This window comes from Hemitrygon akajei, chromosome 2 (assembly GCF_048418815.1).
Source record: "Hemitrygon akajei chromosome 2, sHemAka1.3, whole genome shotgun sequence".
NCBI lineage: Eukaryota > Metazoa > Chordata > Chondrichthyes > Myliobatiformes > Dasyatidae > Hemitrygon > Hemitrygon akajei.
In genome coordinates this window covers 154,507,734-154,526,409 of record NC_133125.1, presented here as the reverse complement: position 1 = coordinate 154,526,409, position 18,676 = coordinate 154,507,734, and the positions used below count along the sequence as shown (strand labels likewise).

General features: G+C 43.5%; 1 protein-coding gene across 1 annotated transcript; it reads right to left on the bottom strand.

Annotated features, from left to right (window-relative positions):
- Positions 1-13,296: 13,296 nt before the first annotated feature.
- On the bottom strand, positions 13,297-14,789 carry LOC140721152 (probable G-protein coupled receptor 139). The gene is made up of 2 exons (XM_073036036.1): positions 14,720-14,789; positions 13,297-14,213 (listed from the first exon to the last, which is right to left on the bottom strand). Exons 1-2 carry the CDS (start codon positions 14,787-14,789, stop codon positions 13,297-13,299), a joined length of 987 nt encoding a protein of 328 aa, XP_072892137.1.
- Between the last annotated feature and the right edge of the window lie 3,887 nt (positions 14,790-18,676).

Genomic DNA, 18,676 nt, shown 5'->3' with positions numbered 1-18,676 from the left:
AGTTTGTTTTGGAATTTCAGCATAAACAACTAGGTGATGTTGTTCAAGGACGTGATTTGGAGAGGCAGAATTTAAGGTGCTGTTTTGATCAAGAGGGATCACCTGCAGATGTGAAACTGGAAACTAACAGAATTAAAGATCCTGAAGATAAAATTAATGACCCGCTTAAAATTAATGAGTGGAATTAATGGAAATTCAGCAAATGGGCTTAGTTTGGAAAACATTGGTGATAAGATAGCTCCTGTGAATGCCTGTTCCAAGCTGGTAAGCAAGCTAACCACGTGAGAGTTAAGTGGAAAAGAGGCAAGGGTTGACCAAATGCCACTTTGAATAACAGGATCTGGTTTTGCGGGAATTTGATTTTTTTTTTAACAAAGCATGTGAATAAGAAAGACAACATCATGGAAGATTGAATGTTAAATTTTAAAGTAAAATAGAGATTAGTATTTGCACAAACTTCTGTAATGTACCAGAATAGAATCACACATGTATTGATTCACACTTTGTAACATACACCTAAGCTAAGAACACAACCCCCTTGGTATTTTTGGCTAACATGAAAAATAAAAATAGGAGGTTATTAAGTTGGAGTCTGTTGTTACAGGAATTCGATATTAAAATACAACATGGAAAGGGGAGTGAGAATGTAATTGCTGACTGTTTATCTAGATGTTAATTTGAAAGTGTATCTGTATTATTCTTGTAGTTATGACCACTTCTGTATTTTGTTAAACTCTGTAATTCAGTAATATGCTTTATTAGTTAATTTTCACTCTGGTGAAAATTCCCAGAAGGATGGGGGTGTTATGAGTGATGAACAGACCTGATGGTCAATGGGGTGCAGAGTTAACCATTCCCAACCCCCCTCCTGAGAACTACGAACTATTGCTCTGCTGCTCCTGAGGGAGAGAGAGAGAGATGAAACACAGGCAAGAACATTTGCTACAGATAAGAGAGGGAGAGAGACTGTTGATTTACTGTATTTTGACGCTTCCTGGATTATCTACCTTCCAGTACAAGGACTTTACTTTGCTCGTTAACATTCCTCAGGAGATAGCAGGAGTGGCCTGATTTGATGGACACGGTCATTCAGAGTTGATGGATAGCTGAGATCCCGTGAGTGGGGATAAAAGACAGGTCTGGAGAGATACCCTTCAGACACACCAGTGGACACTGACTGAGTGTTGGGAACCCACAGAAAGGTGGGGGCTTCGGAGACTGAACTAGGAGATCGGTCAGTAAAACTCACAGTGTTACAGCAGTGCCGGTGGGGACTTGTGTGTGTGTCCACTCATGCCAGAGTGACGAGTCCACCACAGAAAAACGGTCTAGCTGAAGACCAGAGGGGTCAATACTGAATGACCACAACGACACGACTTATTAAGAAAGCCACAAAAGGTTTGCCTGCCGCAGCTGTTGCTGTTACATCTCGCTCGCTCTCTCTCTCTCTCTCCAACAATTTCAATACAACATCCATAACCACCTCAGCATTTATGAACTGAACTCTATACTTCCATATGACAATTCATTTACCCCTAGACATTGATAGAGCTTGTTTATTATTGCTTATTATTATTCCTACACTTTTAGGTTTATTACCGCTAACTTGTTTTATATGTATATTTGCATTTTTGATATTGTATTGTGTAGTTTACTAATAAACACCTTTAGTTTCGTACCACCAGACTCCAACGGATCCTTCTTTCGCTGCTGGTCAGACACCCAGTTACAGGGCATGTAACAGGCCAATGAAACTTTTCTGCCAGGAGGGTTGAGCTTCTGATCAGAGGGAATCTCCAATTACCTTTAACCTATAAGTTCTCTTTTTACTTACCGTTAATGTTGCACTGTTGTTGGCTTATTGGCTCAATCAACTATATCAATGCAAGTTCAAAGCGAAGATTTCCTCAATCATTTCCATTACATAGATCAGACTGAAGGACGTATTGTTCTTGTTCCGATGCCCTAATGTGTGGCCAATGTTACCTGTCATTTGTAGCTCAATAAATATCTCCTGACTCGTCTCCCACTTCCACACTGTGCTGTCCTGCCGTCCCTACGAACTGCACGGAATTCCCAGTTGAGGGCTGGGGTAAGAAAACTGTATTCTGAGGGTACTTTGGTGTTCCTTTTAAGTGAATCCCTCCTACTCTGTAGCCTTCAGAAGAATCTACTTTGGAACCGATTTATACCCAAGCCGATTTCCTTACATAAGGCTGCAAGATATTCTCAAGGGGGAGCCTGATCGTTCAGAGATCGTGGTGCATATTGGCGCCAATTACATCAGCAGCAGACGATAGCAAAACCCCGAAAGAAACATTGATACAGATTCGATAAAAAACCACAGTCCATCCCAATACTCGGACATAGCACAGGCTCTCATTCTCTCACACTAGCTAGGGAGAGAGAGGTATCGCTACTGCCACAGCATGTCGGCAGGTCAACAGCTCGCAGCCTGGTTGTTACAATCTTTAACGTAGCTTATTTCGACAGAGGATGAAAAGAATGCCCTTCAAGGCAGTAATCTCTGGATTACTCCCGGTGCCACGGGTTAGTGCCCTCCAATAGGACCAAAACCAGGACGTGGTTTGGAGACTTGCGTGCCTCATTGAACCGAAGAGTCAGTGCCTTATGGTTAGGCTTTTGGTAGGCTCACGCATTCGTAACAGGTCAAAGGATAGAGGCCAGACAATCAGTGGTCCTGCTGTCCTCCAGGTTCTGGGGTTCAGCTCAGGGCTAACATCCCTGACTGGTCAAACAAAATTATCACGGAAACAGCAATGAAAAATCTGAGTAAGTTGGCATTCCTGAGTCTCCACCCGGGACTTGCCTGGATGAGTGTAGGCAAAATCGAGAGGAAGCTACTGTCACGATGAAGGATGCCCTGAAAACCTCCAGAACATGAGGACCTACATGGCTGCCCGAAATACCCGTGTCTATAAATATCCTGGTCGGGTACTAGGGAGGGCTTAAACTAGTTTTCCAGGGGGCTGAGAACCGGAGCACTTTGTCAGTAAGGGAAGAATCGGACAGGAAGTTAGATGTCAGGAAAGTATTGCAAAATCAAAGTCGAAACAACAGGTACGATGATGCGGATAATTTAAAGTGTAAGTATTTTAATACTAGGAGTATTATGGGTAAAAGTAATGAACTTAGAACATGATGCATAGAACTACGACGTTGTGGCCATTACTGATACTTGGTTGAGATAGGATCAGGAATGGGTGATAATTGTACCAGGGGTTGTAAGTCTGAGGCAAGTTGAAGAAGGAGGCAAAAGGGGATGTGGTAATCATGAGCAATGTCACAGCTGCACCCAGGGAGAATGTAACGGAGAGTTCAGCTATGAGTCCATTTGAAAAAACTCAAGAATAGGAACGGTACAATCAAACCAATGAGATGGGTCTACAGACATCCACCCCCAATAGCGAAGGGACATTGAGCAACAGATACGTAAACAGATTAAAGAAATGTGTATCGCTCCCCGGGAAAGGTTTCACTGCTAATGTAATGGTTTCTCTGTAGCAGTAGTGTCTTGGCTATGACTAGAGATAACGGGGTCTTAATATGCGGCGTCCAATGAGAGGAGTGTTTTTCTTTCTTGTGTGCCCGAGAGCGACTTTTCTGCAGGCTTTTGTTCAGCAGAAAATGAAGAAAGAAGATGCCAGAACGGAGAGGTCGTAGATTGTAGGACGGAGTGGACTTGGAATGAGGTCGGGAGTCGACGACGTCCTGGGGAAATCGATGGAGAACGAATGGACGGGAAAATCGTGAAGTCCAACATGCACATTAGACTGTTTCAATAAAATGGGCCACTTTTCTTTCTGTTTTCGTCACTAACCCTATAATCAAATTAAGAATTATAAAGCTCCATTGTTAAATTGCTTATGGTGTACTGAAGATCTATTTGTCCGTATTTAGCCCGTATCGTTCTAAACATCTCCCATACACGTGCATGCCGAAACATATTCTTAATTCGACTTTCTGATAGTTCGTTTCATATATATGCATTCTCTATAACCGGATTCGTGCTGGTGAGGCTCGAAGCAAAAAACTAGGACAATAGACAGGTGATCAAGGAGATGTTGCAGGAGGGAAGGCTTCAGCTTTTTGTATCATTGTGCTCGCTGGCAACGAATAAGCGACTGCACTGACGGGATGATTTGCATCAGAACTGGATGTGGACGAAAAGACTGATGGAAAGGTATACTCGCACTGCACCATCAGGGGGAGTGGGATGTGATATTGGTTCCCTGCTCGTTAAACTACAGTTGCAGGAGATGTAAAGCAGAGGGACAGAGCAAATAGTGGTGGGTTTATGTGGAAAGATGCTTTTGAGCTTACATACAAAATCAGGAAAGGAAATGTTGAGCACAGCTGGGGTCATGCTCTGCGTTGTGTCTATTTCATTGCAAGGGGTATTCCGGGAATGGCGGAAGAGCTTAGAGTATAAACCAATAAGTGGAATTATGGCATATTATCCATTAGTGGGACGGTTGAGGGAGATGCAGCATTGCCAGCCCAATGTTCCGGGGTTCTGTTGTTTTAGACATGACTCGGCGGGAGGATTAAAGGGGGAGAGGTGACATTATTAGTCTTGGAAAATAGCACGGAAGTTTTGAGACAGGACTGACCCAAGAGCTCGTCTGCTGAAGCGATATCGGTGGAACTGAGGAATAAGAAAGGGAAAACCAAATTAATGGGATTATATTATCGAACATCCGATATTCAGCTGAAGTTAGTGCAGAATTCCTCATATACACTGGGACAGCCATACTGTAAAAAGGCAGAATGGGACAGAGTTTGTGAAATGTGTTCAGGAAAACTTCCTTAATAAACGTTTAGAGGATAGTGATACTGGATCTCCTATTATTTAGATAAATAGGGCAGCTGACGGAAGTGGGTGCAGGGCAGCAGGTTGGCTCTTGTGATCATAATACCCGAGTTTGCCCCAAGTTTCCTCATACTGCAAGTGTTGCCTGGTGAACTGAGTATTTCCAGTGCTGTTTGTTTTTGCTTTAATATCGAGGTTTACTCGTACAGAGGGTAGTGCATCTATAAGAGAAGCTGCTAAAGGAAATATTTGAGGCATCTAAGTAGCAATGTTTAAGACATTTGCAGAGGTTAATTGATAACTGAGCAAATTGTGTTGCTTAGGTTGAGACACGAGTTAACGTGGAGAAATTGGGACGAAGGGCCTATTTTGGTGCTCAGTGACACAGGGACTCATTACTATCGAGATGCAATGAAGACAAAACTTATCCCAATATCCAGATGAAGAATGTGGAACGTTAAACAAACAACCAGCCCTCCTCGCCGAACAGAAACTAGTATACGACGTCCTTAAATTAAGTTATCCATTGTTCCTTTTTCCAAAGCTGGTGGTACCATGATTTTTCGTTCTTTAGCTCTGGTCTCACATTGGTATATTTAGCCAACACTCCAATGCCTGTCCCAGCTGAAGCACAGCATCAATTTAGCACTGGACTGTCAATTTAGTTTTCAAGGTCAAAATCTGCTTTATGCTCCCTATTGCAACAATGAGAGCAGTTCGGTGGAACCTCCCCTGAGCCAGAGTACGGACGATGTTGCAGTGGAACGTATCCCCGGCACGTTCGCTCTTCATTGTGGTGGCAGTCTCTAGATGCCTACCCTTGTTTCTTATTTTAATGGCTGCCAGAATTTTAGACACGCGTTCCACTGAGCAACGAACAGGTTCTTCTATATAAAGCATTGGAAACTGAGTTAGGAAATTGCCATTTGGCCGCCTCTGCTTTCTCTGCTATTTGGCAAAGAATATTAATGCATTGCGTATTAACTCCCTGCAGCTATAAGGTTATCCTTGTTACTCGTAATATATAAATGTCAATTTCTGCCTTGAATGAACCCAGAATCTGAGTTCCCATTGCTTTCTTGGATAGAGAAGTTCATTGACTCGGCCGCCTTTGTTTGAAGAGATAATCAGTTGTATTCTTCTCAGCCATAGCTTTGGAAAAAAATGTTGGTTCGCCCACCTTCGGAATACAATTCTAGTCGCCACTTTAGAGGGGGAAATAGGCCATATGTCTATAAGATTTAGGAGAAGAATTAGACCACTCACCCCATCGAGCCTGCTCCATCATTCTATACTGGCTGAATTATTATCCTTCTCAACCCCATTCTTCCACCTTCTCCCCATAACCTGACTAACCAATAAACTATCAAACTCCGCTTTAAATATACTTAATGGCATGGGCTCCACAGCTATCCGTGGCACTGAATTCCACAGATTCACTCTCCTCTGCCTAAAGAAATTTCTTGTCATCTCTGTCTAAATAGACGTCCCTCTATTCTGAGGCAGTGTCCTCTGCTCCGACACTCACCCACTATAGGAAACATTTTGTCCACATTCAGATTATTTTGGCCTTTCAGTGTGTTCAATAGCTTTCAACGACTTTGCAGAAGAATGTGGACACGCTGTAGAAGGTGCAAAAGCGGTTCACCAAGATGCTGCCGGTATCAGAGTGTATCAGCTGTAAGGAGGGACTTTGACCATATTCTAGGGCGTCAGAGGCTCTGGGATGATCTGATAGACGTATTTTAAATCATGTGAGGGACAGATTGACGGTCAGAGGCCCTTACTCGCCACATACCGTACTCAATACTGCATAGCTTTGAAACGTGAGAGGAGGATATTAAAAGGAGATATGCGAGCCAACGTTTATTTCTAAACCTTGTGGTTGCCGGAACTGCCTTGCTCGAAGAGTGACGGTAGATGATATGGTTGGAACGCTGGTGATGCATGTAGGCAGGCACATAAAACCATATATAACCATATAACAATTACAGCACGGAAACAGACACATAAAAAGGCGGGGAATCGGACCATATCAATCACCTTCAAGCAGATGTGCAGTTTAAAGTGAAATGATGGTCGGACAGACATCGAGGACCGCAGCCCCTATTCCTGTGCTGGACTGCTCTCAGTCTGAATTCTAAGTCTGCCCAAACATTCGCCTCCAGTCATAAGACTATGACACCCCAGTTCAATAGTTCCCAGTCAGAGGGAGCATAATCTGTGCATCAAATTCGTTTAATCGTGTGCTTCCACAAAAAAAATCGCATCTCGTACTTTTAACTCAAGGAACCACAGCCAAAGAACTTAATATTCGCGTCACGGAAAGCATGTACCATCCCAGCTAAGAATCTTGATAGCTCAATCCAGACTAATGTTTCCATGAGCGTTGGTGGATAAGGCAATATATCACACATTAATTGATAAATGGACTACAGCCGTATATTAATGTCAGCGTCACTTACCCTCAGGCCACCTCATTAGCTACACCGGCTTGTGAATGCAAACATTTAATCTGATAATCATGTGGCAGGAACTCATGCATAAGAGCACACAGACGTGGTCAAGCGGTTGAGTGTTTAAGATAAACATCAGAACAGGGAAGTAATGGGATCTGAGTGATTATGATCGTAGAATGTTACTTGGTACCGGAGGGGTGGTTTAACGACCTCAGGAAATCCTGCTATCTTGGGATATTTCACGGGCAATTATGTGTAGAATTAAAAGAGCGTGGTGGGAGAAAACAAGCAACAAACATAACATAGTGAGTGGCGGTTCTGTGGACGAAATGCTTTGTTAATGAGCGAGGTCAGAATTGAATGGCGAGACTGGTTCAAGATGACACAAGTTTCAAATAACTCATAAAACCACTTCTTACAACAGTGATGTGTTAAGATCATCTCTGAAAGCACAACACGTCGAAACATTAAGTGGAGTGTTACAACAGCAGAAGATCGCATCGGTTTCTACTCCTGTGCCCAATAAAGTGGTCACTGTGTGTATATGTGCAGGGAACGAATTCAACGGGGGGGGGAGGGGGGTGGGGGGAGGTAGGATTTGGAATTTTGGAATAAAGTTAATTTTGACTCATTTTGTTGCCGATTATTTAGTTTTGTCCATGTGGCTTCAACATTACAGCACACTTTCCGTACAGTCACAGGTGCCTTTTATATTTACACTAGCCAACAACAAACACTTTACGGATTATTCATCATTCTTGCAGTTCTGTGCCTCTCTCTGTAATTAGAAATTTTAGAATGACACCAAAATTCGTGGGTGATCGGCTTTTATTAAATACTAGCGATCAAAATATATATTTGAAAAATTCAGAATGCGCTTCACCATAGTTGTTATATTCGCCCACCTTCTCTTTGCTATGAATTGTTGCGGTTTAGTTATGATACAAACAGGCTTTCACGCATCGTAGTGTTATATTTATCCAACCAAGAGTGAAAGTTTACACAAGTTAGCACTGCGCTAAAATAGGTTGATAATGAAACCGTTTCACAGAGCACGGTTCCTTGCAAAGAAATATTAAACAAGGTGGCCTCCTGTAATTTCCTTTAATCCAAACTTACGCAGGCATAGTGGGGCACCTTCTCTGGCCGGAAAATTTGACTTAATTTTGTCTGAAAATTGTATTTCTCTTCTATATGCTCAGGAATTAATCTCGGGAAGACTATATTCCAAATCAGGGGTAGGGCATGGTTCAGGAGAGTATAGGGAGGGGACGTACTGGAGCAACTGCAAGAATGGAGGGCCTCAGTTAGGAGGGAGTAAGGGCACATGAACCAACTTCCCTTCTTGAACTTCCGCACCCTTTTCTGGGTTTCCAAGCCTATATCACGGACTCCCACTACTTTGTACACAGCATTCTGACCATATTGTTCATCGGTGCATTTCAACGTGTCAAGTGCACAAGGAGAAAACTTTTACTTTTCGTCAACAACATTCCACAACGTGACGCCAAGGAACTAGAAGATTTAGGAGGGAGACTATTTGTAGTTGTTTATTGAGATAGGAAGCTTGGAAATATGCACAATAACATCAAGGAACTTGTTTAATGCAGAATAGCGAACTACTCGAGCTGCCACGAATGTTGAATAGCAAATATAACGGAAAATGGTGCAAGTTATTTCCACTGTGTCAGCACACACAAAATGCTAGTGGAACACAGCAGGCCAGGAGAAGCCTTATAGACCCTCGGCCCGAAACGTTGACAGTGCTTCTCCTTATAGATGATGCCAATAGACAATAGGCAATAGACAATAGGTGCAGAAGTAGACCATTCGGCCCTTCGAGCCTGCACCGCCATTTTGAGAACATGGCTGATCAATTCCTAACAATACCCGGTTCCTGCCTTGTCCCCATATCCCTTGATTCCCCAATCCATAAGATACCTATCTAGCTCCTTCTTGAAAGCATCCAGAGAACTGGCCTCCACTACCTTCCGAGGCAGTGCACTCCAGACCCCCACAACGCTCTGGGAGAAGAAGTTTTTCCTTAACTCTGTCCTAAATGACCTACCCCTTATTCTCAAACCATGCCCTCTGGTACTGGACTCTCCCAGCATATCTGGAACATATTTCCTGCCTCTATCTTGTCCAATCCCTTAATAACCTTATATGTTTCAATCAGATCCCCTCTCAATCTCCTTAATTCCAGCGTGTACAAGTCCAGTCTCTCTAACCTCTCTGCATAAGACAGTCCGGACATCCCAGGAATTAACCTCGTGAATCTACGCTGCACTTCCTCTACAGCCAGGATGTCCTTCCTTAACCCTGGAGACCAAAACTGTACACAATACTCCAGGTGTGGTCTCACCAGGACTCAGTACAAATGCAAGAGGATTTCCTTGCTCTTGTACTCAATTCCCTTTGTAATAAAGGCCAACATTCCATTAGCCTTCTTCACTGCCTGCTGCACTTGCTCATTCACCTTCAGTGACTGATGAACAAGGACTCCTAGATCTCTTTGTATTTCTCCCTTACCTAACTCTACACCGTTCAGATAATAATCTGCCTTCCTGTTCTTACTCCCAAAGTGGATAACCTCACACTTATTCACATTAAACGCCATCTGCCAAGTATCTGCCCACTCACCCAGCCTATCCAAGTTACCCTGAATTCTCCTAACATCCTCATCACATGTCACACTGCCACCCAGCTTAGTATTATCAGCAAATTTGCTGATGTTATTTTCTATGCCTTCATCCGAATCGTTAACGTAAATGGTAAACAGCTGTGGTCCCAATACCGAGCCCTGTGGCACCCCACTAGTCACCACCTGCCATTCCGAGAAACACCCATTCACCGCTACCCTTTGCTTTCTATCTGCCAACCAGTTGTTTATCCATGTCAATGCCTTCCCCCGAAATGCCCTGAGCTTTGATTTTACCCACCAATCTTCTATGTGGGACCTTATCAAATGCCTTCTGAAAATCAAGGTACACTACATCCACTGGATCTCCCCCGTCTAACTTCCTGGTTACATCCTCGAAAAACTCCAACAGATTAGTCAGGCATGATTTACCCTTGGTAAATCCATGCTGGCTCGGCCCAATCCTATCACTGCTATCTAGATATGCCACTATTTCATCCTTATTAATGGACTCTAGCATCTTTCCCACCACCGATGTCAGGCTGACAGGTCGATAGTTCTCTGTTTTCTTCCTCCATCCTTTCTTAAAAAGTGGGCCTGCTGTGTGACACCAGCATTTTGTGTGTGTTGTTGTTTGAATTTCCAGCATCTGCAGATTTCCTCGTGTTTGCTCCACTGTGTTGGGCCAGTTTCCCTGAAAGTGGAAAGAGAAGGTGTCAGTACTTGAGGTGACGGGCCCTTTGACAGAATCCGAAAATGACGGTGGGACACAGTTTTAGGATAATAGGAAAGTGTGAACAACTGCTTGCTACGAGTGTGATAGAGCGGAAATGGCAGTGCAAGGCAAAAAAAAAACCTGCAGTAAGGTAACGAAGAATGGGGAAAGAATTCATTGATTAAGAGTAAAAGGTAAAAAAGTTTAAGAGGATCAGGAGGTGAAACTTCTTCACTCAGTGGGTTGTGAGAGATATGGAATGAACCACCAGTACAAGTGGTGAATGTGAGCTCGATTTCAAAGTTTAAGCGAAGGCTGGATAGGTGCATCGGTGTTAGGACTATGGAGGGCTATGGTCCCGGGGCAAGTCGTTGTGTGTAGCCAGTTGAACTGGTTCATCATGGGCTAGATTGGGAGAACTGTTTGTTTCTGCGCAGTACGTTTCTATCATTCTATGACTCTCAGGTGGAAAAGCAACAGAAGGTGAGAGAGTCTTGCCGTTGTTATGGATGCTGAGCGTTCAAGGTTCCGGAAGCATGGCGTCCGGTTCACTGAGATTTCATACAGTTTAGATAGATAGATAGATAGATAGATAGATAGATAGATAGATAGATAGATAGATAGATAGATAGATAGATACTTTATTCATCCCCATGGGGAAATTCAACTTTTTTTCCAATGTCCCATAAACTTGTTGTAGCAAAACTAATTACATACAATACTTAACTCAGTAAAAAAATATGATATGCATCTAAATCACTATCTCAAAAAGCATTAATAATAGCTTTTTAAAAATTTCTTAAGTCCTGGCGGTAGAATTGTAAAGCCTAATGGCATTGGGGAGTATTGACCTCTTCATCCTGTCTGAGGAGCATTGCATCAATAGTAACCTGTCGCTGAAACTGCTTCTCTGTCTCTGGATGGTGCTATGTAGAGGATGTTCAGAGTTATCCATAATTGACCGTAGCCTACTCAGCGCCCTTCGCTCAGCTACCGATGTTATACTCTCCAGTACTTTGCCCACGACAGAGCCCGCCTTCCTTACCAGCTTATTAAGACGTGAGGCGTCCCTCTTCTTAATGCTTCCTCCCCAACACGCCACCACAAAGAAGAGGGCGCTCTCCACAACTGACCTATAGAACATCTTCAGCATCTCACTACAGACATTGAATGACGCCAACCTTCTAAGGAAGTACAGTCGACTCTGTGCCTTCCTGCACAAGGCATCTGTGTTGGCAGTCCAGTCTAGCTTCTCGTCTAACTGTACTCCCAGATACTTGTAGGTCTTAACCTGCTCCACACATTCTCCATTAATGATCACTGGCTTCATATGAGGCCTAGATCTCCTAAAGTCCACCACCATCTCCTTGGTCTTGGTGATATTGAGACGCAGGTAGTTTCAGTTGCACCATATCACAAAGCCCTGTATCAGTTTCCTATACTCCTCCTCCTGTCCATTCCTGACACACCCCACTATGGCCGTGTCATCAGCGAACTTCTGCACATGGCAGGACTCCGAGTTATATTGGAAGTCTGATGTGTACAGGGTGAACAGGACCGGAGAGAGTACGGTTCTCTGCGGCGCCCCTGTGCTACTGACCACCGTGTCAGACCTACAGTCTCCCAACCGCACATACTGAGGTCTATCTGTCAAGTAGTCCACTATCCAATCCACCATGTGAGAGTCTACTCCCATCTCCGTTAGTTTGTGCCTTAAGATCTTGGGCTGGATGGTGTTAAAGGCACTAGAGAAGTCAAGGAATGTAATCCTCACAGCACAACTGACCCCCTCTAGGTGAGAGAGTGATTTGTGCAGCAAATACGTGATAGCATCCTCCACTCCCACCTTCTCCTTATACGCAAACTGAAGAGGATCCTGGGCGTGCCTGGTTTGTGGCCTCAGATTCTGTATTATCAGTCGCTCCATGGTCTTCATAACGTGCGACGTCAAGGCAACAGGTCTGAAGTCATTCAACTCCTTTGGTTGTGGTTTCTTCGGTACCGGGACAATACAGGATGTTTTCCACTGTCTGGGTACTCTTCTCTGCTCCAGGCTCATGTTGAAGATGCGCTGTAGTGGTTCTCCCAGCTCAGTCGCACAGGCCCTCAGTAATCGTGGGGAAACTCCAGCCGCCTTGCTTTTAACACTGCAGAATAAAAGGACAGAGATGAGAGAGCTGTAAGCGTACTTTGTCAGGATGTTCTCTGTCCCTGCTGTGGGCAGAACTGAGATGTCAACTTCAATGTAATCCGTCATTAAAAGCAGAAGAGGAAATAATGCTCCGCTGGAAAGAGGATTATAGAACCCTGGCTTTGCGAAGGGAGAAGAATAAGTGCCAAATGGCGTCAAGATTTAGAAAGAGATCATTGTCATTATGGGATGGAGTAGGGGGTTGTCAAAGTGTCGGTATAAGCCGGGGAGTACAGACATTGTATTTGGAATGCTGCCGGGGAAACTCTGTCTGGGGGCGGGGTGTAAAAACATCCTCTACTAGCAGTGTTGTTCCTCTATTCCACAAACACGTCGGGAACACCGCAGAAGCAGGAACTTTGCTCCCTGGACTTAACCTGGGACAGATTTGTGATATAGCTCCATCCGTTATCGTTCTGGAAATAGTTATAGAGAGACACAGCTAAATTTCAAATCTTATTTAAATAGACTTTTGATTAGTGTCTTCGTCAGAACAAAGGGAGATTTAATGATTGTTGCCATCTCAGCTCTGAACTTATTCTGCGCCACTGCGTAAATCACCGTGTTCGTGCACGAGCTCAAAGACTGAAGCATGAATCCGGTTTCACCTAGGATGGTTAAAGGGTCGGTGTAGTCTCCATGAAACAATGTCCCATCGGTTAAATTGAGCAAAATCTTATAGAGTAAATTTACTATCCATAGCACGATGAAACTGCCCGAGATGGTGAGCAACAAAACAATAGATTTCCGTCGGTTCTCCGCTTCTGGGTCACTCTGACATGCGCTCTTTCCGCTCGCCAGGAGCTGTCTCCTGACTCTCGTAGCCCGAGCGATGTGTCGAATGGTCAACACGTTGAGCAGCGAAATCAGCACAAATGGAATAAAAGGCATTATTATCCTCCGAATCCAATAGTAAGTCACCCAAACCGGCGATGAATAGAAGGTGGATTTTATAATACAGAACATTTGTATGTTATCAATTGTTTCTGCGAGTTGAAATATAAAATAAAACCCAGTATTCAGCATAAAGGAGAGCATAATCACAACAATTATAACCATCGCCGCTGTTTTCTCGGTACAATACTTAGCAGCCAGCTTCTGCAAACAAATTGCGATATATCGATCAACAGTGAAGGCGACAGTTAACCACACGGAACAGTCAATGACGTCAAGGATCAGGACGAACTTGAAGATGCAGATTGGAGTGTAGTCCAGGAATGAAACTGGGAAATACATATCCTTGATCCGATTGAAAACGATGTCCATAATCAGGACCGTGAGATCGGCGATAGCCATGGCAAGCAGGTAGCGGGAGATACACCTGGACAGACCGCACTTTCCTCGGGTCAGAGTCACGATTGTCAGCACATTAGCTGCAATGAAAAAATGAAAAATTGAAGAACGCATCTGGCAATGCGATGTTAGATCACGGGAGTAACACCCGGAAGGCAGCATATTAGATCCAGATAGACATGTTTAAATCAGACTTGGGCTGTGGGAGACTTCAAGGCGACCAATTAATTAACTTTTTTAAAAGATGGTATCAGCCTCGCTTCACTGTAGCTGTAAACAATATTGAAAATGTTGCGAGTCGTGCAACGGTTCTCCGTCACCTATTTACACGCCAACATTTGGCGCAGATCTCAGCCCAATGCGGGAAAACGATAATTAAAGAACCTATTGTTGTTAAGGGTGTAAGAAGATAGGTCATCGTAATTATCTTTGAAATTCGTTCGTTAAGGTTGAACTGAATGGCAAATTGATGCGAATAGTAGTGCATCTGCTAACAGGTCTGTCAGAACAAAGCAGATTGCGAATGAATAAGAGCGGAGAAAACTAACATTGCGAGTACCATTATCAATAGATTATTCTAACTCACCGGGAATCCCGAATGTAGCGAGCATGGGATAGTAAACCATTTTAGTACGGCCTAGGATTGTTGCATCCATCTCTCCGAGTAACTCTGTGCTGCTGCAGACTTAGGTTCAAATTCATAAGCAGATAAAGACATTACAATTCAATCTCATATTTATACCTGAAGGAAATCTCCAGTGAGGTGATTAGCTTGTTCAACGTTTACCATTAGTCATGGAACTTTAAACAAACAGATGAGGAAATAGTTGATTATTAAATGAGATGTCTCTGTCCGTAGGATGTAACTTCCCATCAGTGAGATTCTCCGATTAACTTACAAATCTTAGTTTTACAGACATGAGCTCAAACAGTGATGATAAATCAAGTTTACCACGAACACTTCCTCCACCATTATCAGACTGAAGACGTAGAGTAGAATGACATTGTTCTTCTCTACATTTCCAGAGAGTGGATCAAAATTACCAGTGACGTATAGTGCAATGAAATTCTCCCGACATATCCCACACTTCTACACCGCTCATCACTCTTCATTGCACAACATTTTCAGCTGCAGTCCAGTGAAAGAAAGTTTGATTGTTATCTTCCATGCAGAGTATTTCGAAACTACTTTGTGACTCCTTTCTTCTCCATACTCTTAATGAGAATCTATTTTGAACCGATATGTGTCCGAGACGTTTATTTTTGATAGACTCATGAGACAGAGTAGGAAAGGACCATTCAACCGCTATCCTTTTGTTCAACTTCTCCATACGGCCCAGGGTCCAGGTAACAGGTAACTATCAATGCAGCAAATTTTCCTGTTCTTACTGCCCAGGCACCGGGTGGCAGCGACATAGATTCCGAAACACCAGCATGTGTCATGAAATTTGTTAACTTAGCAGCAGCAGTTCATTGCAATATACAATATAGAAGAAAAGGAAATAATAATAATGATGATAATGATATGTAATAATAATAACAACAATGAATTAATCAATTACTGTATACACGCAGTGAATAGATTGGTAAGAATCGTGCAAAAACAGGAATAGTATACATTAAAAAAGTGAGGTAGTGTTCACAGGTTCAATATCCATTAGGAATCGTATGGCAGAGGGGAAGAAGCTGCTCCTGAATCGCTAAGCGTGTGCCTTCAGAATTCTGTACTTCCTACGTGATGGTAACAGTGCAGAAATGGAATGCCCTAGGTAGTGGATGTCCTTAATAATGGATGCTGCCTTTCTGAGATACCACTCCTTGAAAATGTCCTGGGTACTTTGTATGCTATTACACAAGATGGAGCCGAACAAATTTACAACCCTCTACAGCTTCTTTCGATCCTGTGCAGTAGCCCCTCTCCCCATAACTGGCACTGATGCAGCCTGTCAGAATGCCTTCCACAGTACATCTATAGAAGTTTTTGAGTATATTTGTTGACGTACCAAATCTCTTTGTAACCCTCTGGGTCGCCTCAGGCTCGCTCGGCTCGTTCTCGTCTAGCGGGAGCATTCTTCGGCCCCGCCAAACTGGGTAATCAGCTGGTGTGGATGCTGTGTGATGTCCCCGCCTCGCCCAAAACAGACAGTACACCATATGCGATTAAATGAGTACAATTTATAAAGATTATTATGACTAAGTGATTAATAGCGATACAGTATCTTCGTCTCCTCTCTTCGGGGTACCTCCTGGCCTCGGACCCCCGCTTGGGGTCCAGTCCTCGCCCAGTTTACAGCATCACGTCCTCTCTGTCTCTCACCCCCCTCTCGCCGAATCTCCCCAAAATGCCCGCCAACAATAGCTTACAGAAGAAAGAACAACATTAATCCCAATTGGTTTACAAAGGAATACAATTCTCGTTATCAGTAAATTTTAACCCAAACAAGCTTCCAGCACTCTCTCGCAACAAAGAAGCAACCCTACTTTTAACAAACAAAGAAGCCATTTACATTAACATACGCAGTAACAAAGAAAAAGAAGAAACCCCCTTTACATCTTCAAACTCCAAATGAAGTATAGTCACTGTCCTGCCTTCGTTATAACTGCATCGATATGTTAGGACCAGATTAGGCCTCAGAGATCTTGATTCAGGAATTTGACATTTTTCATTCTCTCCACTTCTGATCCCTTTATGAGGATTAGTATGCATTCCTTCGATTTACCCTTCCTGAAGTGCACAATCAGCTCTTTCGTCTTACTCACGTTGAGTGCCAGGTTGTTGCTGCGACACCACTCCACTAGTTGGCATATCTCGCTCCTGTACGCGTTCTCATCTCCATCTGAGATTCTATCGACAATGGGTGTATCATCAGCAAACGTCAGCAAACTGTGCCTCCGGTACAGAGTTCGGCCCTGTAGCTCAGAAAGGTAGGGAAAGGAAGAGGAAGTAATAGGGGACTCGATAGTTAGGTGGTCAGATAGGCGATTCTGTGGACGCAATCAGAAGACCCGGATGGTAGTTTGCTTCCCTGGTGCCAGGGTCCGGGACGTTTCTGATGGCGTCCAAGATATCCTGAAGTGGGAGGGTGAGGAGCCAGAAGTCGTGGTACTTATAGGTACCAATGACATGGGTAGAAAAAGGGAAGAGGTCCTGAAAGGAGAATATAGGGATTTGGGAAGGGAGTTGAGAAGAAGGACCGCAAAGGTAGTAATCTCAGGATTACTTCCTGTGCCACGTGATAGTGAGAGTAGGAATGGAATGAGGTGGAGAATAAATGCGTGGATGAGGGATTGGCGCAGGGGTCAGGGATTCAAGTTTCTGTATCATTGGGACATCTTTTGGGGCAGGTGTGACCTGTACAAAAAGGACCGGTTGTACTTGAATCCCAGGGGGAACAATATCCTGGCGGAGAGATTTGCTAAGGCTACTGGGGAAAATTTAAAGTAGAATGGCTGGGGGTGGGGGTGGAAATCAATTTGAAGAGACTAGGGGAGAGGAGGTTAGTTCACAAATAGAGAAAGCTTGTAGACAGTGTGTGAGGGAGGATAGGCAGGTGATAGAGAAGGGGAGCGCTCAGACCAAAAATGTAGGGGAGGAGAAAGAAAAAAATAATAAAGTTGTTTGCACCGTTAGGGATAAACAGATAGGAAGAGGTGGAGAGTTTCTTAAATGCTTCTATTTTAATGCTAGGAGCATTTTAATAAAGGTAGATGAGCTTAGAGCATGGATTGATACCTGGAAATATGATGTTGTAGCTATTAGTGAAACATTTTGCAGGAGATGTGTGATTGTCAACTAAGTATTCCTGGATTTCGTTGCTTCAGGTGTGATAGAATCGGAGGGGCAAGAGGGGGTGGTGTTGCATTTCTTGGCCGGGAAAATATTACAGCGGTCATTAGGCAGGATAGATTAGAGGTCTCGACTAATTAGGGAGACTAGTTGGGTGGAATTGAGGGATGAAAAGTGTGTTGTAACACTTATAGGGGTGTATTATAGACCACCTAATAGGGAGCGAGAATCGGAGGAGCAAATTTGTAAGGAAGTATTTGTAGTAAGCACAAGTTTGTGATTGTGGGAGATTTTAATTTTCTACGCATAGACTAGAAAACCCATTCTGTAAAAGGGCTGGATGGTTTGGAGTTTGTAAAATGTGTGCAGAATAGTTTTTTGCAGCAGTACATAGAGGTACCAGCTAGAGAAGGGGTAGTGTTGGATCTCCTGTTAGGGAATGAGATAGGTTAGGTGACGTAGGTATGTGTTCGGGAGCACTTGGGATCCAGTGATCACAATGCCATTAGTTTCAATATAATTATGGAGAAGGATAGGGCTGGACCCAGGGTTGGGATTTTTGATTGGAGAAAAGTTAACTTTGAGGAGATGTGAAAGGATTTAAAAGGAGCGGATTGAGACAATTTGTTTTATGGGAAGGATGTAACAGAGAAATGGAGGACATTTAAAGGTGAAATTTTGAGGGTACAGAATCTTTATGTTCCTGTTAGGTTGTAATGAAAGGTTAAAATTTTGAGAGTGCCATAGTTTTCAAGG

Bases quoted from the DNA above. Each gene is read 5' to 3' on its own strand.
- LOC140721152 (XM_073036036.1), bottom strand. From the start codon at position 14,789: ATGGATGCAACAATCCTAGGCCGTACTAAAATGGTTTACTATCCCATG. The intron at 14,214-14,719 runs GTGAGTTAGAAT...TTTTCATTGCAG, and splicing joins CGCTACATTCGGGATTCCCG to CTAATGTGCTGACAATCGTG.